At 35.0% G+C, this 23,545-nt stretch overlaps 1 protein-coding gene across 4 annotated transcripts; it reads left to right on the top strand.

Moving 5' to 3' along the window:
* Positions 1 to 809: 809 nt before the first annotated feature.
* On the top strand, positions 810 to 22,777 carry LOC130727676 (uncharacterized). 4 transcript variants are annotated; one of them, XM_057578877.1, is made up of 27 exons: positions 810 to 1,161; positions 1,493 to 1,652; positions 2,130 to 2,222; positions 3,347 to 3,449; positions 3,637 to 3,799; positions 9,914 to 10,088; positions 10,695 to 10,823; positions 10,930 to 11,538; positions 11,653 to 12,279; positions 13,225 to 13,290; positions 14,713 to 14,826; positions 14,924 to 15,169; positions 15,995 to 16,042; positions 16,132 to 16,272; positions 16,558 to 16,716; positions 16,835 to 16,897; positions 17,660 to 17,770; positions 17,872 to 17,955; positions 18,047 to 18,094; positions 18,955 to 19,029; positions 19,284 to 19,379; positions 20,538 to 20,618; positions 20,696 to 20,767; positions 21,189 to 21,233; positions 21,313 to 21,396; positions 21,482 to 21,585; positions 21,998 to 22,777. In XM_057578877.1, exons 1-27 carry the CDS (start codon positions 953 to 955, stop codon positions 22,110 to 22,112), a joined length of 4,020 nt encoding a protein of 1,339 aa, XP_057434860.1. In that variant the 5' UTR covers positions 810 to 952; the 3' UTR covers positions 22,113 to 22,777. The 4 variants fall into 4 exon arrangements, with proteins under 4 accessions (XP_057434860.1, XP_057434861.1, XP_057434863.1 ...); XM_057578878.1 differs by lacking the exons at positions 9,914 to 10,088; positions 10,695 to 10,823; positions 10,930 to 11,538; ... (17 more) ...; positions 21,482 to 21,585; positions 21,998 to 22,777 and adding an exon at positions 5,886 to 6,243 and having other exon boundaries at positions 811 to 1,161; XM_057578880.1 differs by lacking the exons at positions 9,914 to 10,088; positions 10,695 to 10,823; positions 10,930 to 11,538; ... (17 more) ...; positions 21,482 to 21,585; positions 21,998 to 22,777 and adding an exon at positions 5,828 to 6,027 and having other exon boundaries at positions 813 to 1,161.
* The last annotated feature ends 768 nt before the right edge of the window (positions 22,778 to 23,545 follow it).

Below are 23,545 nucleotides of genomic sequence, written 5' to 3'. Positions count from 1 at the left end.
GGCTTGAATGTTAGTGTGACAATGTATCAAAATTATTCTCAAACAATAGATTCTTTGGAAAGTACTTAGTAGTGAATTAAAAGAATGAGCTAACTCTGTTTCTATTCCTCATAAAATAAATGAAATTTGATTTTAATCCTTTGCAAGTAAAAGTTTGGAAAATGTCCATTCATTTGAGGAAATAACTTGTTTGTAGTCATCATTGGAGTTTGAGCTCTGACCAACTTGCTTGCCATGTGGCATCACCGACCGTAGAAGACACTAACACATGTTTAATGAAACTAAGTTGAAATTTTACATGCAAATTTTAATTAAAACTTCAATACCATACGTGTTTAACGATTGTACATTAGTGTAAAACCGTGCATTGAAATTAATTTTAAATCATAAATATTTTTTCTCGATATTTATACTTCTTTCTTAAAAAATTGAATTAATTTTCAATTAATTATTTAAATACCTAAAAAAAATCTAAGAATGGAATGAGTATGAAAATTTAAGTTGATAGTAGTAATAATAAGGTTTAATTACAACTTTAGTCATTGATATTTATAAAAATCACAATTTTAGTTCCCGACCTAATTTAATTACAAGACCGGTCCTCACATTTTCTCCCGTTTGCAACGTTAGTCTTTCTGTCGAATTATTAACTGAAGAGGCTTATGTGGCAAGTCTCTGGGGACGTAGCACTGCCACTGGAGAGAGGACTAAAATTGTGATTTTAATAAACTTCAGAGATTAAAGTTGCAATTAAGTCTAATAATAATATAATAATAATCCTGAATTTCACATACTAGATGGATAGTAGATAAATTTCCCACTTCGAAATTCCAATCTCAATGCGCAATTCTGCATCGTCCCAATCCTGGGCGTGACTGTGATTACGAATCACCCTGCGCCACCGACTCGTTGCTTCATTCCATTCTCTCCGTTCTTCAAAACCCTAAAACTCATGGCCGCTCCTCCGCCAACCAAGGACCAAGTCCTCTCTCTCCTCGCCGCTGCCAACAACCATGGTGACCTCTCCGTCAAAACCTCCTCCTTGAAACAAGCCAAAGACCTTCTTCTCTCCCTCGACCCCTCTCTCGCCGCCGACCTCTACCCTTACCTGCTCGAGCTTCAGTCTTCTCCCGAATCTCTCGTCCGCAAATTGCTCATCCAGTCAGTTCCCCTAACCCTCTTCTTCTTCTTCCAATTACTGTGTCTTCAATTGATTCATAGGCTCTTAAAATTTTCTATGCTCTATATTGAATTGGCTATGGTTTATTTCACGTTTTCCACTTCGAATTAGCTTGTTAGGGCAATGCTGTGCGGCGACATTTCGTGTTTTTGTGGTTGGGTGCAATTTTTACCTGTTGAATTTAGTAGCTTGTTTTTTCCCCATCTATGTGTTATTCGTCATTTGAATTATGCTCTCCATACGTGGCAACTGCTGGCTTGGTTGTGTGTATTTTTGTTGATGCGATTCCTTCTTTCGTTCGATATTTTTCAGGATAATCGAGGAGATTGGTTTTAAAGCAGCTGAGGATTCTCCGAAACTGATATCGGTACTGCTAACATTTTTACGAGATAGTGATGTGGAGGTAGTAAAGCAGTCTATTGTTAGTGGCTCGAATATATTCTGTAGTGGTTTTGAGGAGTTAGTTGTGCAGGTACTTCTCTCGTGACCCTCCTCCATAACTGCAAATGTCTTGAATAATAACTATTGCAAATGATTGAGGTTAAGGATTTCTATGGTTTAACTTTATTTGGGGTTTGGGCTCAGGCTTAAGTTACATGGAACTGACTTGATTTATATAATAACTATTGCAAATGATTGAGGTTAAGGATTTCTATGGTTTCTATAGTCTTACCGGTTCTTGATATAAAACCAAGATTTGGCTATGTTGAATTATTGTCCATCTTTGATTATTCCAATTTGTTTATGTGATCAGTAATGACTGCTGATTAATCTGTGAATTGTTTGGCGTCTTAGTTTTTTAGGAACTTTCACCTTCTTTCTTGTTCTTTGCCCATTTGATTTAAAAGAAGGGATTCATTAAGATGAGCTCATTTCACCCCCTCTATATTTCTGACTTTGGATCATAGTGTGATACTGACAAGTGATGGTAATTTGGAAAATTGAACAGTTTCAACAATGTGGTAAAGTTGAGAGGTGGTTAGAAGAGATTTGGATGTGGATGCATAGGTTCAAGGATGCTGTTTTTGGGATTGCTCTGGAGGTAATTAGCTCCTGCTTTTAAATCCATTGTAATTTTCATAATTGCTTGGGGACCTCTACAAAATGTATATGATGTCTTGTTGCACTTTTCTATCTTCAGAAATTATTATGTTTGGAAGGTCGTTTATTAATGTGGAATATACTAATTAACCGGCTCAACTATTTGAACTATGCAATTGTATAATATTTGAAATTCAATCAAAATTCTTAATAATTTAGGGTAGACCTAACTCTATCCCAAAAGCCAGCTCAGGGGTGAGGAGGATTACTCTACTCTTTATATAGACTTCGTTAATAAGGACTTTATTAGCCTTATCTAAAGTTTAGTCAATTTAGTCGAAGAAGCTTTTGGGTTTTAAACATTTGTCAGTTTGACTTTTGTATATGATTATAGGCAGCCATTGAGAGACATAAGTTACATAAGTACATAACTATTCTCAGGTTTTCTTTCATTGAGTGCAAGGTTGCTGTGTATGTGGTCGTCATGTCTATATGGCTTATGATATATTTTGGTTACGGATAGTTACTTTTCTGTGGTGCTTTTCCTGGGACATGGGCCTGTGCACTTACCTATCAAGTTATGATAATTTTGTCAGCTGTAGAGGACTTTTTTGAAGGTTTCTCTCATGGGGGCAGGGACCTTGATGCATATGATATAAGTAATGATGTCTACCTATATGAGGCAGATTACGATGTTTGAAATAGGCCAATAATTACTTGCACTCTAGACCAAGCAAAGGGGCATTTGTATATATCTTCATGCTAATAATATTTGTTCACATGTCTTTGTTGGCACTTGACAGTCATTGTCACTTGTCACTTTTTGCCTCTGGAATATTTATTTTTATGTTTATTACTTTGTGAATTTAAAATAATTTTATGTTTCCAAAAGTTGACTGCTGAGATTTCAGGCTGCACATAACTTATAATGTCCATTGCTAATTATGTCCTATGCTTTTGTCAATCGTCGGCAAAGAAGTTTGCATTTTTTCTCGAGTTTGGAATATGAATTCCTTCTTTTTAACTCTTAACATGTGATGGGGCGATAACATGTGATGTGGTGGGGGGAGGCATAGACTTTTTATATTTTTTCTGATCAGTGAATTAATTTGCTTGACATTGTAGCCTGGTGCTGTTGGAATAAAGTTGCTGGCACTGAAATTCTTGGAAACGTTTATATTACTATTTACATCTGACAACAGCAATCCTGATAAACCAGCCACAGAAGGTATTGCTTCTCAAATTTGATGAGTTTAAGTAACTATATTTATTTTTATGAATTTAATAGTTTTGATAGAGGACATTGCTTTCTTAGGACACAGTTTTATCTCATGTTCCAGTCTAGATTGGAATTGATTTGCTTGAGTAGTTATTATCTGCTCATTATTTCAATGTTTAACACTGATCTAATATAGGTGTCAGGAAAGCTGTTAATATATCATGGTTGGTCGGTGGTCACCCTGTTCTTGATCCAGTAGTGCTCATGTCTGAGGCAAATAGGACTCTTGGCACTCTATTAAATTTATTGCAGTCTGCTGGCAGTCTCCCGGGTTGTTTGACAATTACTGTTGTAAATTGGTGAGTTTTATTGTGTTAGAAGTCAAAGACCTGTGTTTGCATATGATTGTGCATTCTTCATTTTCTGATGGTTGTACATCCTGCCCAAATTTTCCGATACGCTACTACTTAAATTTATGTGGTTCCATAAAAGCTCATTTTCCTTTATTGCATGGTAACTGGTATTGACAGACCTTTATTTAGATAAAAAGTAGGCAGACAAACAGTTTTATTTTATTATTTATTTATCTGTTGTTTCTGTACATCTCTTAGGCTTACTGTTAAGGAACTCGTTAAATGTTGGTTGACCAATTTTTTCGTTTACCCTTAAAATAGTATAAATATTTTTCCTGATGCCTTTCGTGTCTATCTTTAAAATATGCCTCTGTTTAGTGTTTAGTTGTGTTTGTATTCTGGATCTTGGGTGTTGTTTTTAGCTCGCCAGTGGAACAATTGCACATAAGCATACGACATACTTTAAATAATCTTATCTTCTCTCTAATATGCTATACATCCTGAGTTCTTTGGCTCTCTCATTGGAGATTTCCTGTACTCATAATGAATCTTCAAGGTCTTCCTTTCCCCCTTAAATCGGTTTTGAAAAAAGTGATATGCATGCGAGTAAGCATGTATCTGTATTTGAAATCATACTTCTAAAGATAATTGATCTTAATATACCACCTGGTGATCTCATAGACGCATGCAGGATGTTTATATGTACTGTGTTGAATTGTGCATTCATTCTGTTTCATGTTAATTTTCTTAACAGCTTATCAAGTGTCCTTGCGTATGGTATTGTTTGACATTTTCCCCTCCTTAGACTATAAATTGATTTATTTATGTGTGGCAACATGAAATCTATCATCAGCCATGGGAGATATTAGTATTCACGAGGCTCATGCTTCCTTTTTCCTGTTTTTTTTCCTTTTCATATTGCTTAGTAAGAATCACTTGCTTCCCTCAATGTTGGTGCAAGCATTTGAGGGCTCCTGGGTTTCTTGTTTAGGTTCCTTCTGATTGCTTTTGTTTCTTGAAAGTTGAAACATGCAAGATATTGTTCTTGGAATTTGATTGTGAAATAAATATTGCTTATTTTATTGGTAATTGAAGATTGTTCTTGTACCTGAGTAGGATAACTTTGGAATATGTATTATGATGCAATTCAATGAATATGAATTTGTTACGTGGCCTGTGAATTCAGAAGGTGTCAAAAATACAAGTCTAAATAACTTTATCTGCGCCACAGATTCTGGATTGTAAATGTTGGCAGTCTGGCAGAGGGCTAAGTGGTAAGAGGGGGGTGGCTGAGTTTTTGTTTTTTTGACTAATGATTTTTCAGTCTGGCACAAGGTCTTGTGTATTTTTTTTCTGATCTACTGAGGGTGGGATGGGGAAGTAAAATACTAAAAATAAAAATTATGGACCATAAGCGAGTTAAAAAGCATAACTATAAAAGTGGGATTAAAATTGGATGAGGATCTTGAATGTTTGAGCTTTTGTTCTTGGATAAAAGAAGAATTCATGAAGGCTAGAAAAGAAAGAGTAAGATCGCATCAAAGTTACTAACTACAGGGGTGTAAGGGAAAAAAGAAAATACGTTCTCAAATCTGATTGCACAAATATATATATGTGCCCAAGTCTATGCCTCCTGGTTAACATTTCCTCTTCTACCCTTATGTTTTTGTTTCATGTCTATATGTGTTTATTACTCTGCTCATGAGTGAATTCACAGCTTATGAGTTTAGCTGCCCTTCAACTTTGAAGTATAGAAGCATTGTTGCAAGCGTGCAATGATTGTTAAAATTATTTATTTATATATACTATTTAATATATGTGGTTTAAAATATTTGAAATATCATATAATATGTCCAGACATACTGACGCGTACCTTTAAAGACTCTAGTGTATGATTTCATTTCAGTATTATTAATATTAATATTTCATTTCGGTATTAAATGTCTTAAGATCAATGAAGGGCTTTGATATTTTAACATGTAATTGCATTTTGCCCCTGGTTTTACTAAGTTCAAAATTATGGAGTGACCACAGAAGCAGGGGCTCATGGATAGAACAAGTTCAACTGCTTTTTTTCGTAATATGATTGCAGCGTGCTGACGAGTTCTTTACGAGGAGTTAATGGCCTTGGATGCTTCTTCTTTGGTGGTTCATATATTGGAAGTTACAATGATATGACTATGTAAGAGGGTTCGTAATTTTTACTATGGAGTGCCTGTTGGCCGGGGGATAGAAATTGAAAGTGATGCATTAAAATGGTCATCTCGTGAACTGAGGAAACATGGTCATCAAGTGACGCAGTTTATTGTTGTAAACTGTAAAGAGACCATTTACTATTTAAAATTTTGTGCTGTAAGCGCATACAGTCATACACAGTAATTGTATTTATTATTTTTTAACAGCTGATGACAATTGCACAATAATTCAATAATTCAAATTACATTTTTGTAGGCTTGTGTTTTATATTTGTTTTGGCTTTTTTCCCTTGATTTTTTACTCCATTTGTTAGTTTGATAGTAATGATGCTGGGATTATTGCATAGTTTACCAGTAAGCTTCTGTTCTGTCTGCTGTTCATCCTTCATTTGTGCAACTGGTATGCATTTTAAACCTGCATTAACACACTCATTTTGAAAGGATTGAGAAATGCTAACAACATACTCTTTTGACAAACTCTTTAACACACTCTTTGTGATTGGTCCATTATTTAAAAAGTCAACACATTTTAATAAAGCAACCAATTTATGAGGTAAGAGTCTTGAATTTCTTAAAATATTGATCAATCGCAGAGAATGTGTTTAAGAGTTTGTCCAAAATAGTGTGTTGCTAGAATTCCTCTCATGAAAACAATCTCATACCCTGGGCGCATGTTTTGAAGTTTCATCCGTGCTATCTAACAGTTCTTCTCCCCTTGAAAAGTATCAGCAAGCAAGAAATTTGATAAATGGTGGATTGATAACAACTTCATTTTTTGAGGACATGGATTGAATAACAAGTTAACAACTTTTTATCAAGTTCTCATGTTAAAAATTGCATTACTGTGAACATTTATTATTTTGAAAAATTAAATTCCTTAGCAGCTTCAAAACAATTGTTAAGGAAGAAAAGATATATTCATTGGGCCCTGACCAGCTCTTAAGTTGGCAAAGGTGGTTCTTTTTTCAGTATGTTACCTTCCCAGTGACAATGCATAGTGTTTCTCAGTAGCTTGAATTCATCTTGGAATAAGATGTGAATGACAGTAGAGAGCGACTTATCTTTTCTCAGCTGCTTATACATTTTTATATACAAACTGGCTGAAAACATAAGGAATTCAATTATGAATTCATGAGGCCTTGCTTTTGGAATTTGGAAGCATTTGTCATTGCTATTAGATATAGTTATGGTTATTTATTTGATATTGTCTGAAACTGTCGTATTCAGGCAAGTATTCAAAATCGCGAGTCCTTGTAGGATCAGATGATTCTGCTACATTTATACTTGTTTTTTATTCTGTGCACGCAGAATATCTTGTGTTGGTGTGATGTTTCTGACTCATGATGTTCATGGAGTTTGGTTGTTTTCTTTTTTCAATTGTAATGTTCAAAGTTGAATGAAGGCTGTGGAGTTGTATTATCAATTATGTATGATAGAGATAACATGTTATGTTGTTTCTTGAAGAACACCACAGTTTTACAAGTTTTAGGCTGGGTCTGTACTTACTGTTTACACTCTAGGGAGAGGTTTAATAATTGTATGATGCAGAGTCTTACATCATTATTTTAGCATTTTGGACCTGGTTATCTCAAAGTTATGGATGATCTTGTTGCAGTTCTGGATACTTTGATGTTAATCAAGAGATGCAGATGTTAGGCTGTTACATGTTAAAATGAAATCATAGGAATTTACAACAAAAGAAGCATAAATGCACCATATTTTGATGCTTATATTCTTATTGGAGATAGAAACTAAGGGCTCTATCTTATAGTTTCCACCTGATATCTACAAAGCCTCTTTTTGTTCTGTCTTTGAAATCTTGGTTATATGAAAAATGCTATGCCTTGGAGAAAAGTGCTATTCTCTGTTTTATCACAATTTCACTTTTACGATTTTTTCGTTTCAATGGATGTGTTACTCAGAAACTGCTTTATCTAATACTTACCTTGGTTCACTTCGTGCTCGTCCTTCTTTTTCTTTTTTCTGCTTATCTGTCTCTCAATATGCAATGAACTAGTAAAAGATAATGTGTTTCGCACGTATCTATTGGTTTGAGTTCTATAAGTTGGACTTACCAGATTATGCTGTTATCTATTGTCTTCATCATTGCCTTCCCGTTTACAATGTGTTAGTTTGCAGTCAAGCATTGGCAAGGGCATGCTAAGTTTTGTTAAATGATAGAATAATTTATAAATACAGTCAATTGATTTATTTTTTAAAATTAAAATCTTAACCACTGGTTCTTTTTGGGTGCAAAGATTTGTTTATTTTGGCCATCTTTTCATGACAGTTTATTCAATGTCACATTGTCACTGCAGAATTGAATAGTTTCATTTTGGTAGTTGCTGACTAGCTTCCCCCAAAAAAAAATGATTGAAGAAATATAAGATGAATGTGTTCATCAATCAATATATGTGATTGTGTCCAATTTACAGCAATGATATTTCTGCTATCCTGTACATTCCTGCATGTCTCTGATATTGGTTGTGGTTATGTAACCTTAAATTCTGGCCATCAACAGCCGTTTCTAAATGTCTTCAATTCTGAAAGTTTAGCAATCCACCACTGCTTCTAAATGTCTTTAATATTAACTGTTTTTGATTTCGTGTTATTCATATTATTTTATCTAGGAGAGAAGTTGAGCATTTAACTCTGGCCTGTAATAAAACTAAGGTTTGGGGGGTGGATGTTAGGACCCCATTGCAAGGTATGGGACTTGAGTCTCACATTGGAAGTATGGGATTCTAATGTGGGGTTTATAAGGCCTTGGGCTCTCCAACTACAACAGCTAGCTTTTGTGGTGTGGTTCTCCCAAGGTTCTTATCAGTGGCTTTTAAATTTATTGAAGACGTTGGTTCACTTTAGCACTGCAACATACTTTTCAACTTTTACTGTGTGACACGATCAATAGCTCTGTACCTTTAGCTCGTTTATATTGAATTCACAGAAATGAATAGAAGGACTACAGTTTAGAGTGTTAGACTACGAAGTGATGGAGTTGAATAAAGCATTAGTTTCAAACTGATTTGGTTAAAGTTGAAAATGGAATATATGGATAAGAAGACAGTCCAACATTGAGGTTAAAAAATTCCTTGAAAAATGTTTGTGTGGGAAGTTCTTTAAGCAACAACAGCATAGCTTTTTTACACTAGGGGGGTCAGTTAAAATACATGCTCCAAGTGATGCCATAAAACCATGTCATTTGACAGCCTTAAAATCTATTTCTTCTTAGGTTTTGAAATATAGTTATTCTTGGTCTCCTGTCTTTAACGGTTGGACTATTCTCCCCATGGTCTACTTTCCTTTCTGGGAGGTTTTCTTAGGTTGTCTACGCACATGTACAAACCATCTATGGTGAGATTTTACCATTTTTTCACAGGTTGTGCTGCCTCAACTTTCTCCCTAATGCATTCACCCATAGCTCAAGTCAGATTCCCGGACTACCTTTTCCACCTATATCAATAAAAAACCGAAATTCCATGATCCGTTTCATCATGGACAATATCTTATTTCAATAAAACAACGATAACCATAATTTTAGTATGATCTTTTTAATCATATTATCTGTGCATTTTGTTTCAGGTTGGTATTTAAATCTTCTGAAAATAGTTGTCCAGCACTCTTTTAAATATCCACAACTTCCTAGGCGGTTAAATATGAATTTAAAAGAAAAAGCAGTTAGGATTGCTTAAATTCAATTGCAGAATTTTGGTTGAATGTGCTGAAGTGTTAATAGTAAAAGATACTGATTTGCATTTTCTTCAAGTGTTTCGATTAAATTTTTCTTAAGTTTCCATAATGTTATGTTCCTCTGTAGTGTTACATGTAGTTGCTGTTTGGGTGCTGTTTCTCCTCTTTTGCCTTCGCATCATCATTTAATGTCATTTCACATCTAACCCTGTAAAGTATTATTATTTCTGGACAGTTTAGCAGCCATTGCAAGGAAAAGACCACAACACTATGATACTATCCTTTCAGCAATGCTTGATTTTAATCCAAATTTTCAAACAGTGAAAGGATGTCATGTTGCCAGTATTCAGTACTCCTTAAGAACAACTTTTTTGGGGTTTCTAAGATGCACTTATTCTCCAATACTAGAGGTAATGTGCTTGCATTTTACATTCTGGTATCATAGTCAATCTGTGTCAGTGTGACACGTTTCTCTCCAAATAGTAGGACAATTAATTTTAAGTGATAGAGGTTTATATGTGAAAAGTTAGCCAAATGGATCGCTATGGAATTGTATTATTCAAAGCTGCCATGTTTCTGGCATTTATATCAGACTCTCAAATTAGATTTCCATCTTAAACAGTTTGTGGCCCTACTCTTTAACAAAATTCATAAATTTATCAAACATGAGCTTATTAGACTCTAGAGAAGCTACGCCTGTTGATTGATAGTGTTATCATGGTTGCTTGCAGATGGAATTCTATAACATGTTATATAGGAATTGACTATAAATTTCTCTATACACAATTTCTGCCTTGCCTCCTTCTAAGCAGTGTGTTTTCCCCTTACAATTAAGCATTTTATGTTGAATAACAAAGTGCATGCTAGCAAGTATGAGTAGGATGAGAATAATGCAAAGGAAATAGCTTTCTTGTTAAGATCCTTTGCCCGCAGGTTTAAAGGATAAGGATAGAATTTATGTGCCTAACCCAGATTAGACAGATTATCTAAAAGGGTTATTTCCTAATATTTTGCAGTCTAGAGAAAGACTGATAAGGAGCCTGCGAGGTATGAATGCAGGGGATGCTGCTGATCAGGTCATTAGGCAAGTTGACAAAATGATCAAAAATGGTGATCGTTCTACCCGTGATGCTCGAGCTAGCAAGGTAAGTCGTGACATACTATTTTCTGCTAAGTTAGCTTCTGAAATTGAGCACTAGTTATATTTTCCCCTTAATTTATATCACTTTCAATTTAATTTGAAACTTGCAGGATGAAGTGCCATCAACTCAGTCACCTGTTTCTGGGGAATTATCTAGAAAAAGACCTGTTCCCCAAGATAATGAACAATTGGCCAATGGTCATGAGGCCATCTCTAAGCGTATACGTTCTGGTCCTGACCCTTACTTGACTTTATCAGCTCAAATAAATGAATCTGGGAAGGATCTTAACTCTGTTAACGGAGTATCACCTAATGTTCCAGTACTGGATAGTGATCTAAATGCTGTGGAGCAAATGATTGCTGTGATTGGTGCTTTGCTTGCTGAAGGAGAAAGGGGTGCTGAATCTCTTGAAATCCTCATTTCAAATATTCACCCTGATCTGTTGGCTGATATTGTCATAACTAATATGAAGCACTTGCCTAAGACACCCCCACCACTAGCAAGGCTTGGGAATCCCCCAGTAACTCAACAAGTAGGTTCCCAAGTCAGTCAATCACAGGTTATAGCAGCATCTGCTCCAATAAGTTCTGTGCAATCCTTAGCTGTTACTGACCAAGCATCATTCCCTTCAACTACGGCCACTACTGCTACTTCATCATCATTTGACACCTCTAACTTCAGTAATCAGCCTGCTGATTCTAAACGTGATCCACGTCGGGTAAAACCTGCTTGATTTTCTTTTCTAGAATTTGCATCTTCCGTTAAATGTTAATGTATCTGTCATTTAAAATACAAATTGGGTTTTCTTGAACCTTCTGGTTCAAATTTTCAGGATCCCCGTCGCCTGGATCCACGGCGTGGAGCGATATCTCCTGGAGGAGTAGCTGCCTCAACTACAGATGATACTGGGGCCACAAAATTGGAGGTTGATGATCCTGTGTCTTCTAATACTCCTGTTTCACATCCTGTAGCAAGCACTAATGACAATACTCCGTCAGATCTAACAATGAAAATAAAAAATGATGATATGGTCTCTGAAGGCCCCCCAGTTTCAGCACCTGATGGGATAACTCCCAAAACAGAGGTTGTTGAAAGGCCTGGAGAAGTTCACCAGAATATGGAAGAAAATGCTTTTTTGGATCCTTCAATCCCCCTCTCTGATTTAAGAGATGAGGATATCAGTACAGAAAAGCTGTCAGATGATACTGGAACAAATGGTCCAGATTCACCATCTATGTTAGAGTTTGATGAGTTTTCTCCTGATGTTCAAGTTGCATCTACATCAGAAGATACCTGTCTGGAGTTACCGCAGCTTCCACCATATGTTCAACAATCCAAAGAACAGGAAAGTAAGGTGAAACACATGGCTATTATGCATATAATTGAGTCATACAAGCATTTACACGGAACAGATTGTCAGCAGTTTTGCATGCCACTGCTTGCTCGATTAGTAGCTCAGGTAGAAAATTGTTTTTTTTTATCATGTTTCGTGATTTAATTTTATTCAAGATATTAACTTGTTATTTCCATTTTTTGTTTTATATTGTTACATAATGCAACCCCTTAATCATAAGAAATTCTGAGGCCCAACTAATAAATATAGATTGTAAGATTCATGGGACAAAGAACATTTGTCTGTGTTCTAAGCTGGCTGTTCTCTCAATTGTAAATTACACTCCTCTCCCTCAAGGCTCAAATTACACACGCCTCTGCTTCTATTTAAAAAATGACTCCTCCTTCGAGCTAAGAAATGTGCTGTACTTTAGCCCATTCTAATATAAACAGTACTCTTAGCAGTTAGCAGTGAATAACTTCAAACAAGCCTCCCAACGGCATTTTTCCTTGCCTTACAACTTTAGTTTCCCTGGAAGCTAATTTTGAATGCCCTGCTATGCATTATAGGATTTTAAAGGACGAAATGAAGTTTTAAACATCGCTAGATGATTTTGAAAATTCACCCAAAATCTTCATTTCATCTTCTAAGTCTCGAAGTTAATAGCAGATGTTCAAAATCAGATGACAATGATGACGGGAGTCATGAAAATAATATATGTCCCTAGAGATCTTTTTGACATTCAAATTGACAAAATTGTAAGACAGATGAATCTCACGAATAAGTAGCATAATTTTTAATTTAATAATCTTTTAGAAGGGGTAGTGTAAAATGTAAATTACCTCAAAAGTTATTAGATAGAGTGTGTCTTAAAATGTTTATGCAAAAGCTGAAGAAAGAAATGGGAGAAATATGCTATTCACATGACAAAAGAATTGCCTGCAAAGCAAGCTCTATGAACAAAGTGTTTATAAATCAGGAGCTTTTTAGCATGTATTTGCTTTAATTATTTCTTGTCTTCATAAATTCTGAGTTACAATATCTAATACTATATATGACCTCCTCTTCCAGATTGATGATGATAATGAGATTATTGTGATGCTGCAAAAACACATCCTGGAGGACCAATGGCAAAAGGTGAACTGTTTGTATTCTAAAATGTGTTCTAATTTTTAAATGAATTTATTTACACATATTTCCCTGTCATGAGGTAAAAGTGATATTCTTCAAAATTGCATCTGTTTCCCCCTTATGAGTGATATGTCATTATACCGTTTACTGTCATGATAGGGGGTACTTTGGTATTTACCATTCATGCATCAAAGTCAGACTTCCACATTATGTGTTATGGATCCAAAAATGGACTGGATAGAAACATTCGTTGAATGAAGCTTAAAATGCATATGATGGTATTTTATGATTCAGATATTCATTTACTCCCTCCGTTCCAAAATATAGGTTGTTTAAGGTTATGCACATTGTTTACCCCTATTCAAAGTTGTGCTATATTAAGGAGAGAGAAATGTTATTATTGGTTAAGTGCATAGTGAGAGTTGTGATAGGTGGAAATTGAAGGTGGTAATTAAGAGATACAATATTAAATGAGGGTATATAAGGACGAAAGAGAGAAAAAATGTTTTAGGTTTGCAAAACAACTTATATTTTGTAACGGAGGGGGTAGATGATAACAAGCGGTAATAAATGCAATTTTTTGGTAGTAATTATATATTAAAATCATTGTGGGAATTTCCAGCGCATGTGCTATTAGAATTTGGGTTAGGCCTAACTCTACCCTAAAAATTAGCTTTGGGGTGAGTGTTGTTCTACCCTTTATATGGACTATTTTGGCCATATGTTTGGTAAATGTGGGACTTCTCAACACACCCCTCATGCCTAGGGCTGGAAATCTGGAGCGTGAAGTTTGCAGACATCTATGTGGCCCAGTAACATATCCGAGATAGGCTCTAATACCATATTAGAATTTGGGTTAGGCCTTAGAAAGCAAACTTTTTCAATGTTGAATTTGGTGAATCCAGACATTTGTAGAAGATCATAGATTAGCTATGGAACAATTTTTGGCACGTGTCTCATTTCAAGTTTATGCTGCTATGCTAAAGTCTACAATATTGTAGTATTTGGAGCTTGTATTTTGTTTAACACTTCATGTAAATGAGCCATAAGTGTGAAGCCGTGAGAATAGAAGCAGATGTAGGGCAATCCGGACGATCAAGGGAGTAGTAATAGTAGCATGAATGACTGACCTCGTTTTTGTCAACTCTCAAGATTTGTATGTGATGAGGCATCATAATAAACATTTATGCCTAAGAATTTTTTTTTAAAGAAGTTGACTGGTGACATGTTGGTAAAGTAGAGATTTGTTTTATCAGTGCTATATAGGTTATAAAAATATTGCTTGGATATCTAGACGCTAAAGTCAATATTTAATAGTATGGTTGGAGGTCATGATTCTTTTTACAAATGACTGATTTTTTTTTTATTTCTGTTGATTTTTTTTCCTTTTAAATAATTCTAACATGTTACTTACAAGCGGACTTGCAGGGACATGAACTTGTACTCCATGTTCTATACCATCTGCACTCCCTCATTATATTGGATTCAGATGGGAAATCTTCATCTTCTGCTGTTTTATATGAGAACTTTCTCTTGGGGGTGGTATGCTTATAATTGATTGTTTGATCTTATTTAATAATAGTTTCCATTTTTGTTTAATTACTTTCTTATAAAACTATGATTTACTACTTACCTCTAGGCCAAAGCTCTGTTGGAATATTTTCCAGCTTCAGACAAGTCTTTTAGTAGACTTCTTGGTGAAGCCCCATTTTTGCCTGAATCCACCTTGAAGATTTTGAATGATCTCTGCTATTCTGATGTAATTGATCATGATGGAAGAATTAGCCGTGACATTGAACGTGTAACTCAAGGTCTTGGTGCTATCTGGGGTTTAATTTTGGGGCGTCCACAAAATCGCCAAGCCTGCTTAGAAATAGCATTGAAGGTAAGCTGTCATTCATGACTCTCTTGTAGCACAGTATTGGTCATTTGGACACTTTATGTTATCTTTATGGCTATTTATTCATAGTCATGCATCTCCAGCACTGACACTTCGACTCAAGGGCTTTTAATAATGAATAGTGATAACTGTACATGAAAACAAGGATAGTCTGCTAGGACTGAATAATTACGGATGAAAACCATCTGCTACCTTTGTGCCTTAAATAGATTTTCAACCGAGTGATTATTATATTTTTTGCATTAATTAAATTAAGATTTATTTTCATGTAACCATTTAAGCCTACATTTCAAATTGTGCCATCAATCTTGCTGTAGTAAATTATCATTGTAGCTATCAAGCTTAAAAATTGCTCGCAATGTCTATTGTAAAACCACTAGTTTGGAGTTTGGTTGCATAACAGTCCACAACTGCAATTGTGACCTGAACATTAAGATTTCAGGGCTTCCATAACTGTATTGCAACCACAATTGCAGCTGTATTTGCCTGCAATTTCCCACAATATAAAGGATTGTGACATAGTCACAACTGTGACCGCAAGTGCAATTTAAAGCGTATAGAATGTACCAACTCTTGGCAACTGTGAAGATTTGGGTGTAATAGGTTAGGGGTTTGATGTTGAGCAACTATGCCATGTACTCGTTCGTCATAGGGAACTATATTACCAAACGCATCACTGTTTTGTGAAATAGCCATTTTTAAACAGTTTTATGTTGGCTTCTTTTCTTCATCTTGTCTTTCCTTTTCCTGTTATGGAATAGGCTTTTGTGATATCTTTCCTATGTCTAATTTATTGATTTACTGTGACAGTGTGCTGTCCACCCACAGGATGAGATTCGGGCAAAAGCTATTCGGCTGGTATTAACTATGGAAACTTTTGGTTTATATGAATTCTGACAGGCTATTAATTAAGAATGTAACCAGATGCTTTTGCTTGTCTTGGACAGGTGACAAACAAGCTCTTTCAGCTTAGTTACATATCAGAAGATGTTGAGAAATTTGCAACAAAAATGCTTCTTTCTGCTGTAGACCGTGAAGTTTTAGATGCAGTGCAATCGAGACCTGCTGAACCAAGAGCCGAGGCACAGGTGTTGTACTATTTTTCTGAATGAAATTGATGTATCTAACCTGTAAAAGTATGTATTAATTCTGAATGAAACTGCATCAAGATATGAATGAAATTGATGTATCTAACCTGTAAATGTATTAATTCTGAATGAAATTGCATGTTGGCTTGAAATTAGATGTAAATCTTGTTTTGTCTGATTGTTTATCTTATTTTCTGTGCATGTTTATTGTGTTTGACAATCTGAGGCTTGGTCGTTTTAGTCCTTGATAAACTGATTATTGACAATGGTTATTTGATTTTTCAGGTTGAAAGTCATGAAGTAAGTAGCACTTCACAGGTTTCAGAGCCCACAATTTCTGAAAATGACTCTGCTAGAGTTGCTAAACCAATGATTCAAAGTCCATCTATATCATTTTCTGAAGCTCAACGCTTCATTTCTCTGTTTTTTGCTTTGTGTACAAAGGTCAGTTTCATGTATATTTCATGTAAAGCTTAGATCTTTGAAATGAGGCAATGGCTACAATGATGATTACATTTTGTCTGTTTTGGCAAAGCTGATGTAATTTTGCACATCCTTGCAGAAACCGATTCTTCTACAGATTGTGTTTGATGTCTATGGGAAGGCCCCAAGAACTGTAAAGCAGGTCTTATTTTGTTTATTATGTTAGTTTATCAGTATAGTTGGTGTAAGATAAGATAAAGCTAACTAGTTTAACTGATCTGTTTCTTGGGTTTACATCTCATTTTCACACACAATAGGAGCTAAGAGTCACTTTTAATCTGAAAGTTTAAAACACATGACTGGTGGAGTTTCCCCTGGTCTTTGGGGGCAGAGTTACAGGTTTTGTCAAAAAAAATTGTGGAGTGACGTTGAGAGTATGTGCCTGATTGTGTTCATTGTCTGTCTATAGGCAAGGTTCTAGAGCTTTAAAAAGGTCCTATGCTGTGGACTATGTTAGTTTACCAATATTATTATTGTAGGACACAACAAATTAGAGTAACTCATCTGTTTCTTTGGACTATATAAAACTTCCAAACTGTTGGAACTAGAAGTCTTTTTAAACCTAAAACACATGACAGAGGGAGTATGTCTGGTCTTCAGAGCACAATAATAGACTTTGAAAAAAGGGTGGTTATGAGGTTGAGAATGTGTGCCTGAAATATCCTCTTTCCATCTCATACATTTGTCAGCATATTCAACCTCTCGGTTTAGGTTTGCTCATGTAATTATGTGGGACAGTATATAAATGTAACTGTTTATTTAATTGTGAGAACGTGATTTTTTTCACATATTTTTGTCACTATAATCATGGCCTTGTGATGAAAAAGAGTTTGCCTTGCATTGTGAGTTTGCTTTTCAGCTATAGCGGTAATGGTTTCTGACTTTTCTATGTCTGCTTTTGCAGGCTTTCCATCGCCACATTCCTATTCTTGTGAGGGCATTAGGGCAATCTTATTCTGAATTGCTCCCCATCATATCTGATCCACCAGAAGGAAGTGAAAATCTTCTGACACTGGTAGTTTCATATTCTCATTGCTGAACATAGCTTATTCTATTTTGAAGGTAGATTAGCCGTTTACAAATTATGACATAAACTCTTATGTTGTTTTCATGAAGGTGCTGCAAATATTGACTCAAGACACAACACCATCTTCTGATCTGATATCTACTGTTAAACATTTATATGAAACTAAATTTAAAGTAAGTCTAACAGCTAAAGGCAGTGCAAATTTTCAAGAAATGCTTAGTTTTTTTTTTTCATTTTCTTATTTAGCCTGGTTCTCCATTGCAGGATGTTACAATTCTTGTTCCATTATTGTCATCGCTTTCCAAAAAGGAGGTGATATTGATAGCTTTCTATTTTTCTTCTATTTATATTCTTGTTAATTTTATTTGCTAAAATAAAAATTGATGTGTGGTTGTATGTGAGCATCTCATTTTGGCACATAAAAGATTCTAGTTTTTTTCTTTTTCTTTACTTAAAGCCATTGTCTAATAGTGCAAGCAGCATGCCCTCCGGTTTTTTTTATCAATATTTAAGGTGTTATACTTTGCATCTTGTTTTAGTTATTTCTCCATATAGGCTATCTTCTGCTCTTTTTTGAGTTCTGAAACGTTCTAAGTAAAAAAATAAAAAAATCAAGAGTGCTGAAATTCACTAAACTCCATCTACACCCATGATAAAGTATGTGTGGCTAGGAAACTAAGAACGCATAGCAGGATTCAGGATCCTATCCAGATCATTTATAATTCACCAGATAGGAAGATATTCAGTATCCATATCCGTAATACTTGTCAGGTGTAAAATTCTCATTGATAAGCTTCCTTTCTCTCCTTGTTTAGTTTATTTAAAGTATCCATCCATAGTCGAATCTAGATGCAGTTGGGAAATTTTATTCTAAAATTTACATTAAGCATGTTTAGTCTGCAAACCAGAATCCTTATTGAAATCAAATAGACGCAGCACATTTATATCTTACCAGATGAGGATATATTCAATATCCTTATTCATAATATTTGTCAGATATAAAATTCTCATTAATAAGCTTCATTTCACTTGTTTAGTTAATTGAAATTATCTGTCCATGGTCCAGTAATGATCCATGATGCAATGTTAAAGTGATTGGTTCTCATGTTCTTGCTATTAAGTGGTGAATATTGTTTTAGTATCTTTGAACTTCAAATATTTTATGGTAGCAGGTGTTACCCATATTCCCTCGGCTTGTTGACCTCCCATTGGAGAAGTTTCAAAGGGCGCTTGCTCACATACTACAGGTACATTTGAATTCTCAAGCTAAATTTCGTATATTATGTCTCTTACGTTTATTATTAGGGGATACTTTGAGTCTTAGACATCACTGCACACTCCACTCTTCTGGGTAGCACCAGTTTCCTTTTGGGTACACATGGAATGTATATTTTAAGTAAGCCTGATAATTGTAATTTTAAGTTTTAACTGCAAACTTTTAGGTCATATATTCTGTCTTTCCCCTTCTAAATATACTAAGTATCAAAACTATTCTTGGCAGGGTTCAGCTCATACAGGTCCAGCTTTAACTCCTGTAGAGGTGTTGGTTGCGATCCATGGAATTGTTCCCGAGAAAGATGGCCTTGCACTAAAAAAGGCATGTCTTCTACCATTTTATATAGCTAAACTTGTACTGAATCCCGTCTTTTCCTCCCTTACACCTGGGGACAGCCTCATTTTTTATCTTAATGACATTTTTTATGATTTGTTGAAAATATGATGTATTATGCACTTTTGATGGATGCCACGAGCTTATTTGAGTTTTGTGATGAGTGCAAAAAAGGATATGATAGTCAGATCATTCTGAGTGTAACTTGACCCTTGCTATAAAAGAATTAAGCTGATTGTTGCTTAACCTGGTTGATAGTTTTAGTGTAATTATCTCAGGTTGTGTTTGAGGTTTTGGGTTGGGGTACCACTTTTGTAATTCTAATTGACTTATCTTTAAGAAAACATGTCGTTAATCAGACTGTTTGGTATTGTCTTTCTGGCTCAATTTAAGGTGATTTTATAATTGCAAATTTCACCTTCTATGATGTTTCATTTCATGGGGTAATGGATGCTGTCAGAGTATACTGCACATGTGTGCGCCTCTTTTCTGTTAATTTGTTTCTACTCCAGTTAGCTGTACGGTTAGAGCAATCTTTGTACTATTGAGAGTTGAGTCATTTTTGCATATGCTGTTATATAGCTGTTGCAGTTAATTGTTACAGTCTGTTATGCTGTGTCAGTTTGAACTTAGTTAGAACTGAAGTAACATAGAAATTCTGATATTGCCTCTTTCCACCATGATTTTTGGAAATTATTTTCCACTAGGGCTGTTTTATATACTTTTCTTCTGTCAAAACCCATCGAGTTCTTTGTTTTTTTCTGTCCATAGTACCCTGTCTCTTTTAGCCTTGTACATGGCAAGGTAGTTGTTTAGAAACATTGCAACCATTATTCATCTTATGCATGAAAAGCTTTAGCATTGCTAGACATAATGCAATTATTATTATTGTCTTTGTCCATTAAATTTTTTAGCCTGATAATGATTGTCTGCCATTGTCAGCCATCTAAATCTCAACTTTGGTTTAGTTATCCTTAGGGATCGAACTTTGCAGCAACTATGATCCTATCATATTTCTAAAAGGTCCATTACCATATAGCTAACCAAAGTCTGATTGGCTGTATGCTCATATTCTGCATAAGTCATAATATCAACTGTTGAGAAAACGTAAGTTGTGACTACTGAATTATTACTTTGTGCTATCAGATAACAGATGCTTGCTCAGCTTGTTTTGAGCAACGTACAGTGTTCACACAGCAGGTTCTGGCCAAGGCACTGAACCAGATGGTAAGGAGATCCTCTATGTTGGCCAATAGTACTGGATGTACTTCAATTCTTTTTTGACTTACTGTTAAATTTTTCAGGTTGATCAAACTCCATTGCCTCTGCTTTTCATGAGAACAGTTATTCAGTCAATCGATGCTTTTCCTGCACTGGTAAAAAAAATTCCCCCCAATTTTTGGGTGTTTATGCATAGCTGCTTTTGTTAGTCATTTTTGAAGTGCTGAGATATTATGTTGAAGCTGATTTCTTTTTGATGATTTGATTCGGCTGATTAAGCTATTTTTCCAATTTCTGCCTTTTTATTTATGAAAATTTGTTCGACCAAGATTTCTTTTCTTTATGCTTTATTTTCAGGCTCATTCATGTATGGAAAATTGTGGATAATAAAAAAATCCAAAGTAGAAAGTAGGGTAGTAATAACAAAATATAAGGTATCTTAGGTGCTTTTGATGATGTTTCATTAGCGATGCTTCTCAAATTCACATTTTTATTTTCAAAGTTTTTGTGCCATATCAGGGATAACATGGAGAAAACATCAACTATACTCTTCTAATATCGATGTTCTGTTTGTAGGTTGATTTTGTTATGGAGATACTCTCAAAACTTGTGACCAAACAGGTATGCTTACTCCATGGGAATTCAATTTATTCTGACAAGGAATTTAAACCGCTAATGTTTTATTTTATACTGAGTGCAGGTGTGGCGTATGCCAAAACTTTGGGTTGGTTTCTTAAAATGTGTATATCAGACACAGCCACGTTCTTTTCATGTATTATTGCAGGTACGGCGGCATTCTAAACTTAACATGATACTGTATCTTATTTTGTTTTCATGGATCATCACCTTTTTCTGTATTCTCCTTGCAGTTGCCACCTCAACAACTAGAAAGCGCACTCAACAAGCATGCCAATCTCAGAGCCCCTCTGGCTTCTTACGCCAGTCAACCAACTGTAAAATCTTCACTTACTAGGTAAGCTTTTCTAGATATAATTGTTTTAAAAGAGGAACTTCTTTTACAATGAATATTTATTTTGATGTACATGTTTTAGTTTAATATGAAAGAATATTCCCTTTCATTTTGAGCTATGTGCTGTTTTAATTCTTCTTTTTTTGAAGTATATATGCTGTTTAAATTCACCACTCAAGAGAAAGCTCACTTTTGTTCTAAAATTAATCTCGGAGGTGCTGTTGCTTTTAATGCCACAGATGACAGAACCAAATTTATGTTGATTAATTTAAAAGTCGAACTGGAAAAAAAAATGATGTAGATTTCATGAATGTATTATACTTTCAAGTCTTAGGTTATTCTCTGCGTTCTGTATTATAGAAGATGCGTCTAAATTATATTTACAAATAACTGAAATTTCATAACCCATGTGCAGATCCACCTTAGCAGTTCTTGGTCTCGCAAATGAAACTCATGTGCAGCAACATTTGTCAACTTCATTACACCCTTCTGAGGCAAGTTCTTCAGTTAGCGGGGCAACTCTGACATGATCATTCAAGGGACTAACAGGAATTTAGTCACGGCAATTGAAAATATCTTTGAGATTGGTCAAATTTCCAGGGTTTTCAGGGATCCAAGGAGAAGATACACATAAAACTAATCGTTTGAACCAGAATGCAGCTTTTCGGAGTCTATGTGACCCTGTCGAGTCCAGGGCACGCATCCACAATTATATCAAGTTTTCATCAACAGTTCTCCTAGAAATCCTCCCAGCTTGCCTCTACGAATGTATCATAGTTTTTTTTCCTGTGATTTTTTTTCCCATTGTAATATCATTCATCCAATTTTGATGTTTTTATTCCTGTGGCTAGAGACATCGCTATCTTCATTCATATAGGCATGGTTGCTTGGTCATCATTCTCCATAATTTCTCATAATGCTGAAATGCAATTCACTCTCTGAAAGCTCCATTCTGTGCCCTTAACCCCCATTGTCACATCTTTTTTAGGGTCTTGGGGAATGATGGACAAGAAATGGATGAATTAATCATTCATGAAAGGTTTGTGTAATCATATAATCTGCGGTAACATTCCAAATATTCGAACATTATTAAACATGAAAGCTTTGTATAAAATGAGGAAACTTACGGGTTAGTTCAGACTTCAAATAGAGTGTTTTAATTGTATTATTGAAATAATGAAGTTTTTTTGACTTTTGATTGGGGTATTGAATGCTAGATGCAAAACGTAATGACGTTTATGATAAGCTTGTATAAAATGAGGAAAGTTACGGGTTAGTTCAGACTTTAAATGAGTGTTTTAGTTGTGTTATTAAAGAATTTGTTCACTCACCTTTACGACCTCCACCTTGAAAAATAGGAAGAAAAGAGAGAGAAGTGAGTGATATGATAGGAAATGCAGAGAGGGATAAAAAGAAAAAAAGAGTGAAAATGAGATAAAAGGAAAAGTGAGGTGAGTGAATCATTGGTCCAAAAGAAAATAATGTAGTTTTTGACTTTTGACCTCCACTTGGAGGCCGTATTGATATTTTATAAATGATTAAACTTAACGTTTATACTACAAGTAGAACATATAAATGTACTTGATTGTAAAAGAACCAAAATGATACATTGATGGGATTAGACATTAGAAGTATAGTATGAACTTTTGTGTGAGATACACGTTATCCTTAACGTTTCACATTGTAGATTATCTAATTACATTTTCATCAACGCCTCACGTTGCAGATAATCCAAATACACGCTGAAACAAACAGGCATGAAATTATTGCTTATGCAGCATCATGTTTGCCCTCATGAAAGATGAAATGGTTCATAGGTTATATCTTAACTGCTGGCTTAAAGTTATATTAATATGATAAGTAGTTCGGGTGAATTAACTAACACTAATGAACACTGTTTTTTACCAAACGATTTGCTCTTTTCAACAAGTAAATCAAATGATTATCAACATTAGCTTCAAAA

Source organism: Lotus japonicus, chromosome 1 (genome assembly GCF_012489685.1).
Source record: "Lotus japonicus ecotype B-129 chromosome 1, LjGifu_v1.2".
Classification (NCBI taxonomy): domain Eukaryota; kingdom Viridiplantae; phylum Streptophyta; class Magnoliopsida; order Fabales; family Fabaceae; genus Lotus; species Lotus japonicus.
The sequence above is the reverse complement of the archived record's forward strand: the minus strand, read 5'-3'. Positions and strand labels throughout refer to the sequence as shown.